This window comes from Sceloporus undulatus, chromosome 7 (genome assembly GCF_019175285.1).
Source record: "Sceloporus undulatus isolate JIND9_A2432 ecotype Alabama chromosome 7, SceUnd_v1.1, whole genome shotgun sequence".
NCBI lineage: Eukaryota > Metazoa > Chordata > Lepidosauria > Squamata > Phrynosomatidae > Sceloporus > Sceloporus undulatus.
In genome coordinates this window covers 16,007,734-16,016,532 of record NC_056528.1, presented here as the reverse complement: position 1 = coordinate 16,016,532, position 8,799 = coordinate 16,007,734, and the positions used below count along the sequence as shown (strand labels likewise).

At 44.0% G+C, this 8,799-nt stretch overlaps 1 protein-coding gene across 1 annotated transcript; it reads right to left on the bottom strand.

Moving 5' to 3' along the window:
- Positions 1–4,330: 4,330 nt before the first annotated feature.
- On the bottom strand, positions 4,331–7,303 carry LOC121936455 (arrestin domain-containing protein 1-like). Its single transcript, XM_042478715.1, has 5 exons — positions 7,163–7,303; positions 6,256–6,410; positions 5,789–5,971; positions 5,094–5,270; positions 4,331–4,528 (listed from the first exon to the last, which is right to left on the bottom strand). Exons 1-5 carry the CDS (start codon positions 7,287–7,289, stop codon positions 4,331–4,333), a joined length of 840 nt encoding a protein of 279 aa, XP_042334649.1. The 5' UTR covers positions 7,290–7,303.
- Positions 7,304–8,799: the final 1,496 nt, after the last annotated feature.

Sequence of the window (8,799 nt, the reverse complement as noted above, 5' to 3'; positions counted from 1 at the left end):
AGGGAGGTGCTGAAGTTGGCCCCGTTAATACAAGTGTTGTCAGTCTACCATGCCAATCATTCCCTGATTGCTGACTGGGGCTTATGGGTCCCAAAAGAGCTGGAAGACCCTATGGCTGCTCCAGCCCTGGAGGTTTTACTGATCAAAGACCAAAGAGGGGAGGTTGGCAGGCAAGTCTGTTTTCATTACTAGTGTACTGCTTTGTTTCTTTTTACTTCTCCGCCTCCTTTTCCGGGTGGGTTTCAACCAAGGGTCTCCGTCTTCCCTTTCCTCTTCATCATCTTCTTCTTGGGCTGGATTCGGAACTCTGCAAAACCACAGGAGCCATCTGCTTCAGGAACAGGGAGCCTGATCCTTGGTTACACTGTAGGCTACTGTGGCCCTTTGGTCCCCCCCCAAGGTAGTGGTACAACTGACGTTTCGCAACACTGCCGCTCTGTGAAATACCTAGATTTTGACACCGTAGGCCAAAGATCTATCATCAGGGCGGTACCCAAAAAAGCTCTGAAAGCATGGAGAAGTGGGGGGAAAGCACCCTTCTCCCCACCATATTCGTTGAATATGCCAGTGGTTCTCAAAGTTGGTCCTTCAGATGGTTTGGACTTCAGTCCCAGAATTCCTAACTGTTGGCCAACTGGAATGGGTTATGGGGAGTTGAAGTCCAAAATATCGGAGACCAATGTTGGGACCACTGGCATATGCCTTTCCCCATAGCGAAGTCTGAATGTAAAAAAGCACTATGCCCAAGAAGTCTAATTGGGTATACATTAAGCGTTTAAGCAACTCTGCCTAATGCGTTACTTTGCATGTTATTATTACAATCCAATGCAACCATGCTAGTCAATGCAAACCTTAAGTTGGAAGATATTGCAAACACTTAAGTGTGAAAATTTTCATTACTGGCTGCTTATCTGCTTATTTGTGTGTAACATTTTTGCCCCACGCTTCGATCCATGCAGGCCCTCATAGGCACTTCACTAAAAAACCATTCATGGGGGGGGGGGGACACCAACAAGCAGAAACACATACAAAACACACAAAATAAAAGTAAGCATGACAATTAAAATACCAGTTAGCAGGTTAAAAGGGCCAAACCAATTGTGGGCAGTTGAGATGCAATGAACCCAGAGTTTTACACCAAATTAAGTATATCACAAGTGATCCTGGATGTGTATAATGCAATCTGGTAAATTTTTTAACACTCAGACTGAAATCGGAGAAAAGAAAACTACTAGTCATCTATTCAATGACATTTTGGAAACAAGACAGGACGCCAGTTATGTGTACTTGGTTCTAGGTGCGGTTGTTTATTTGCCATCAATTTGGCTTCAACCCTACAACATGTGAGACCTCCAAAGGTCTTGGCTTCTTCAATTGAATCAATCCACCTTAGTGCACCTTCTTCTTTTCCTGCCACCTTCAGCTTTACCAGGAGTTTAGTAGCTTTTCCCAGCAAGGATGTCATCTCATGGTAAACCCAGTACAAGAGCTTCAAATGAGACTTTTGGCTTCTACAAAGAGCTCCGGATTCTTTACTTCAAGAGGAGGGCCGGCCGCCTTAACGGTCACCTCAGGTGTACGTGAAGGTCAGCAGTCACTATTAATTATTATTATTTATATACATCATCATCTCATCTCATCATCATCATCAGGGTAAGGCGTTTGTAGGACCCTTTCCATCCAACTGCCAAAATAACTTGACCGGTCTTGGGTTTCCCAGAACTTTGAGAAGCGCTTTCTTCAATCTTGCTTCCTTTTTCTTCAGGAACAAGGTGTACATGTCAAAACAGTGACAGGGCTTTCTGTGCATCTGTAGGACATGGCTCCCATCACTCCACATACAGACGTGGGCTTTCATCAACTCATAATGCTCTCCCATGGAATTTTTATTGGTCTCTAAGCCAACTCCCCCCCCCCCCCCCCTCTTATTCCCCCCCACCCCCTCCCCCCCCCCCCCCCCCCCCCCCCCCCCCCCCCCCCTCCCCCCCCCCCCCCCCCCCCTTTTTTTTTTTCAAACCCCCCCCCCCCCCCCCCCCACCCCCCCCCCCCCCCCCCCCCCCCCCCCCCCCCCCCCCTAAACTCACCCCCTACGTCTTCACATATGCTTCAGGACGTTAGAAGAACTGGTTGAGCATTAAATGCGTTTATTTTAGTGCTGGAATTATGACGCTTGTAAGGTTATTGTTTTTCACCAGCGACTGCTGAACGTCACACAGATCAATTCGCAAATGCCCTTCAATAAAGTGAGCACAGCGATTGAGTGACACCACATACTCTCCATACAAAGGTGCCGATATAATTTCACTTCTTCACACAAGTATGCCCCATGCCTTACATTTTATGATTAGGTAGGTCGGATGCGGCAAAGCATTGGCCGGCATTGGATATCGATGTAGCATAGCCATAGCCAGGTTCAATATGTGTGATGATAACTAGTCATGTGCACATTCATAGGTACACGGGATACGGCTTCTTGTATTTATTCTTAATTCAGACAGCTCATTAACCAGTTAGCTGTATTACCAAGGTTTTCAGAACGATTATACAGCAGTCCACAAAATGTGCTGACTGACAGTATTGACAAACTGAGGTGTATTATGGTCGATCGCCAAGCGGATGTGTGGAGCCACATTATAGGGCCCTGAGCATAGTGCTGAATGTAGCTGACTAGTAGAAGGCTATTATTTGCGCTGATATCTTGTATGTCCAATCCTGATGACAAAGGTTGTCTGCTGATTCCACCGTCATTCATATGGAACACACCCTCTTGCCTAGCTTATTTAAAAGTGCACTAATATAGGTGCATAGTGCATTTGATATCATTCAGAGCTCACAAGTGACTTGAATCATCCTCAGGAGCTTAGGTATAAGGACTAAATCAACGATAGTCCCTACAAACACTCATGTCATATGACCGCAATTGACATCTTAGCTGAGAGCGATTACCCAAGATACTTGGCGACCGAAAATCCGGTTGTTAAGAGTTAATCTCACACAGTCACGGGTGCTAGTATCACCCAGATTCTAGCCGAGCCTCAATACAGCACATGGGCAGGAGATGTCCTCCATATAACTACAAATCAGCTCATTGATTCCGCGGAATGTGTTAGATTGATTCCTATAAGTCATGAGACTAAGGTTTGTCGTTCTCACTTTGTTTCATTTGACTTAAGCTCTTTTTTGGCGAATCTGTTAGATGACTCTGATCAATCAAACATCAGTTAGCCATCTTTTTCGGTAACAGCTCGGCCTATTTCCTGCAGCGTAAGACATTATGATAATTGCAGGATGTATTACAGAACTGAGATATACTTACTAAGCCAGAAACATCAAGCTAGTTAGTACTTTCAATAATGGCTCTTAGTGTTGCTACATAATCCCCTGCTGCAGTGTGAACTATCTTATCGACATCCACTAAAATGCTGATGAAACCTGAGAGCTAGCTGTGCAAATTCCAAACATGCATTGATTTTTTCCATTGGGTATAGTGACTGTAGCATGTATGTGAGAACATTTTGCGGGCCTCTATCAAGTCACTGATGCTTCAATGTCACACATAGTATTTTTATTTCTAGAGCACGAACAATATGTTTTCAGAAATATTGTATTCAGACAGTTACCTTGATAGGTATTGTGTCACTGACGCAGCTCACTCTGTTGCTTGTAGTATTAATAGACACCAAATGGTATCATTTGTACTTCCATGACTTGCAGGATCCCATGCTCGCAAATTTTTTATTTTTTTAACTGCATTATTCGTCATGTCCTATGTCTCACTTCACCTGTCTCTATTCACACACTAATCCAGAGACACTAACTGATTCTCAGAGGCCATTTTGCGACTAATATCCGGAAAGTACTGACACCTGTACACCTCATGGGACACTCAGTGTGTAAAACCACCTGAATCATTTCAAGAAACAAGCATTCCAGCCAATTAGAATGTCTGCTGATATGAGGCGTCACTGTTTATAAAAATCATGATGCTTTCTTTACTTTGTTAATATATTAATATTTATCTTTTAATATTTTATAGCACATTCGTCTAAAATGTAATTCATTTTTTGTTTTTATAAGGATCTAAGATATTGATTGATAGTCTCGATTTGTTATCGTTTCGTATTACTATCAAATTTTGATATCAGTAAATATGGATCTCATCATATAATGTCATTAGACGGTCTACTCCTCTACACTATTATGACTATAAATACATGACATACTTGATTCATAATGCATCTATAGAGGAATGGGTTAATGCATTTATGCTCTTTTGTGCAAAATCTGTACAGAATTTGACTATAATCTTCCCCACCAGTCTATTCTGAAATTACGAATGTTCGCACACGTTGTCCATAGGGTGAGGGTAGCCGGAGGCAGCCTCTTCATCTTCAGGGGGAGCGCTCGGGACCACAGGCGATGGGATGTGCGGGACTGACCGGGCCGGGCTAAGAGGGATCCTGTTCACAGGGATGTTGCCGATGTAAATAGGGAGAGCGACAGAAACCTCGGGAGACTTGAGAGAAACCTGAGAGAAAAACAAGAAATCCAATGCAAAGGATGAAAAACTACCAGAAGAGCCATGAATTGGAAACAAGAGCTTGGAAATGATGGCCTATGACCTATCGCTGGTTCCAACCAGAGTCTCTTGTTGTTGTTCTGTGTTGTGTGCCTTCAAGTCATTTCTCTGAGCAACACTTTTTCAGAAAGATTGGACTACATCTTCCATTACCCCCAGCCAGCAATTGGAAATAATGGCCTCTAGCATAACGCTGGTTCCATCTACTAGAGTCTCTTGTTGTTGTTGTTGGGTATTGGGGGCCTTCAAGTCATTTCTGTACATGTTACCAGATAGATTGGACTACATCTTCCATTACGTCCAGACAGCCATTCTATAGCTTTTCTGGGGTCAATGAGAGCTGTAGTCTAATCCATCTGGTTGCTGTGTGCTTTTAAGTTGTTTCCAATTCCAAACACATTCCAAATGTGTCCAAACACATTCGTCTTACAACTCACTCTTGGAGTAACTAATTACTTCTTTACAGTAACTTTATAAGATCTGCTCGCAACTCTCAGAGGAACAGTAGCCTAACCTGGATGTAGTAGTCAATATGGATGAGGCTGCAGCCTTGCAAGATGGATTGAGGTAGGGCCGGCACCAAGATTTGCTCTCTCCAGTCGGCTCGCTTCCATGCCTTCACAGCCGAGCCTTCCACTTCGGCGATGGTCCTCAAGTCGTAAATCCACCGCTTGGATTTGTAGGCGACTTTCTGCAGGAAGGAGGAAGGTTAGAAGAATGATCCTTTGGCTGAGCTTGGGTTATCTACTCCTTTCCCAATCCTAACCCTTAAAAGCTGGGATACTCTGCAGACATTGTTGGTCTGCCAAGTCCCAAAAACTCTAACCAACGATGAGGAATCGTTGGGAATTCAGGTCCAACAAATACTTTGCAAAGTATGAGCAAAATCAAGGTTTACATTTTGGAATGAATTTATTTTTAAATCTATTTTTAATCTGTGGATGTTTGAATCCATGGATAAGGAATCTGTAGATATGGCAGATCGATTGTAATAAGGTATCTTGGTGATACTTGGAAAGAAGTGTTGGTTTCTAAAATATTTTGGACAAGGGGAACTCAACCTCTATGAAGTTCTCAGATTATTGGCCAGAAATCTGAGGAAGTGGGTTTTAATCCAGGGAAATCTGAACGAGAATAAGTATGACCATGTGTCTCTAAGTCTATGTGCACAAAAGCAAAGCACTCACATCCAGGATTTGGCTCAGTTACCTGGATAAGACTTGCCACAATGGTGCTGGTGTCCCGGCCAGATTTGTTCTCAATGTCCGTCCGCAACTGAATGGCCTGCCCCACGACATAGCCCTTGAGGTCAGTGGTGGCTGTTAAGACCACGTTGCCGGTTTTCACAAGCTTGTAGTTGAACTTCTTGGTGATGGATGTTGTGTTGGGCTGCTGCAGGAAGGACCACAAGAATGAGATGGGAGAAGAAAAGGAAAGAGATTAGGAGAGAACAAAATTCGAGAGCCAGCATGGCGTAATGGTTTGAGCATTGAGCTACAATTCTGGAGACCAGGTTTCGAATGATCCCCACTTTGGCCATGAAACCTACTGGGTGACCCTGGAAAAGTCACACTCCTTCAGCCTCCGGGGAACACAATGGCAAACCCACTTCTGAAGAAATCTTGCCAAGAAAACTCCATGATTGGGTCTCTGTAAGTCCTCCCATACTGCATTACCTCAATTTCAGGGATGTCATTGAGGTTGAGAGGGCAAAGGACGTAGAAGATCTTGTTGCACTTGTGGTCCTTGGAAAAACGGGGCGTCTCAATCACGGCTTTAATCTGATGCAAGACTTTTCCAAAGGGCCCTTCGAAGGACGTCGGAGCTGAAGCTAGTTTCCAGAGAAGGCAATATAGAAGAAAGGAGACCATTGCATTACTTGCACCAGGCTTGCTTGTTTGCTCGTTTCATATGCACAGAAATCTCTTGTGCGGTCAGTTAAAAGACTGTCTTTTATTGTATATACTCAACTATAAGTCAAATTCATGCATAGTCGAGGGCAGTCTGGGGGCCAAAATGATGGATTTTGATATGACCCATGGATAAGTCGAAGGTAAAACTTAGGGTCATGTAATGACGAAGCAAAACAATGGGAAGGAAAGCCCAAAATTTTTGCAAGCATAACTGTTTTTGCTCATCCAAAAGGCTGGATGGATGAGAGAGTAGAGCGAGGTCAGTGCTTCCAAGACAGATTAAACTCTTGCCTTTCACCAGGAGATGGTTCCCTTTTAAAGTCCAGTACAGTACTTGCATTGACCCATAGATAAGCCAACTCAAGTTTTTTGGGTCGGTTTTTTTACTAAAATTTCCAGACTAATATATGAGTATATACAGTAATTTGCACCAAAATATGTTTGATTCCAATTCAATGCTTTAATCGCCATGGCTCCATCCTTTGGAATCCTGGGATTTGCAGTCTGCCATGGACCCAGAGCTCTCTTGACAGAGAAGGCTAACTGGATTCCATAGCATGGAGCCCTGGCAGTTAAAGCGGTTCCAAGCTGCATTAATTCTGCAGTGCAGATGCAGCCTGAGGCATCTAAACCAGGGGCATCGGTTAGAAGATGCACATTTTTACCTTACCTGGAAGCAGAAACTGAAAGGGGAAAGTGTGTTCTCCAGCCGCCAAGGTCCCTGCAAAATACCAAGGGAGACATAGAGTGGGTAAACAAGAAGCGTGGGCATTTATTTTAATTATTATTTTATTCATTCTAGACACACCACTTGATGACTTCTTTCAAAATGCAGCCAGGTATGACTCTGAAGACCAGGGTTCAATTCCCAGCTCTGCCATGAAACCCACTGGGAGACTTTGGGAAAGTCACACTTTCTCAGCCTCAGGGGATGGCAATGGCAAACCCCCTCTGAACAAAGCTTGCCAAGAAAACCCCATGATAGGTTTGCCTTGGAGTCACCATAAGTCAGAAACCTAAAGGCACACAACAACACAATGACATTTCCTTCTGTGCCTGTACCCCCCCCCCCACCTCCTCAAGTTAAGAAAAGTGTTATACTCAATCTGGCCACGAGGAGGCGATCAGAAATAACTTTTCATCTGCAGCTGCCCATCAGTGGCTGCATATGCACCACAAAATTAATGCAGTTTGATACCGTTTTAACTGTTACAGCGCCATGCTATGGACGCCAACTTAAAAAAGCAGTTTGTAAGGAGAGGAAGCCTGTGTGCAAATGCAAATAGGGAATCATGCACATTCATGAATGCAAACACACATATATTTGCAAAGAGAAGAATCATGATGTGACAGAGTAAGTGACCCTAGGAAACACATTCAGGGGCATCTGTGTTGGTATGCAGCAAAGTACAGTAAACATCCAAAATCCACAAAACAGAGATACAGTACCTTTAACCGGCCAACCACCAGGTGTTTTGTGCATTTTGGCTGGATGATTAAAGGTACATATCTTTATTTTGTGGATTTGGATGTTGTTGTACTAAGTTAATCTCCCGCACTCCCAAAACCTCTTCCTATGATCAGTGCAGCCCTTGGAAGGCACATGTTAGCAATAAAATTGCTAAGGGAAAAGGCACCAGATCCATTCTGATCTTGCACACAAAGCAGGGTCAGCCCTGGTAAGGACTTGGATGGGAGACTGCCAATAAATCCCAGGTCCTGTAGGCTTTATTTCAGAGGAAGGAACTGGGAAAACCACCTCTGAGGATTCCTTACCTAAGAAAGCACTATGACATCCATGGGATCAACAGGCAACTGCAAGGCACATACACACAGAGCTCACCTACTACTGAAATACTATGGCGGTGGAAACCTGAGATGAAATGCAGGAGGCATCCCTAGAAACACAGACATGCATCTCAGGTTTCTACCATCATAGGATTTTAGACATTTTCACAGGGCTTTTGCTTGGAGGAAGAGAAGAAGGATGTCGGATGCAACCTCTGCTTGGCCTTAGCTCCTTCCCAGAAGCCGGAACAAAGAGCTCAGTGTCTCTCGGCACAAAAGCTGTTCCTGAAATTTTCGCTCCCAGCTAAAAATACCTCTGTGAGAAAGTCATTCTGAGCAAAGAAGCCTGGGTCAGATTCCACCTGTAACCATCCCCTCTTCGTCCTTTTTCATTTTGCTTCTGAAAAATGGGAGGAAGGCAGGGCTAATAGACCTGGCAGAAAGGACTTGCCAAAAGCACCGGGACCTTATTTCTGCAGGCCTTCCAAAAACTGCATACAGTTTTCCACCCCCCAAAAA

Bases quoted from the DNA above. Each gene is read 5' to 3' on its own strand.
- LOC121936455 (XM_042478715.1), bottom strand. From the start codon at position 7,289: ATGAATAAAATAATAATTAAAATAAATGCCCACGCTTCTTGTTTACCC. The intron at 6,411-7,162 runs GTAAGGTAAAAA...TCTGGAAACTAG, and splicing joins CTTTCAGTTTCTGCTTCCAG to CTTCAGCTCCGACGTCCTTC. The intron at 5,271-5,788 runs GTAACTGAGCCA...TCCTTCCTGCAG, and splicing joins TTGTGGCAAGTCTTATCCAG to AAAGTCGCCTACAAATCCAA.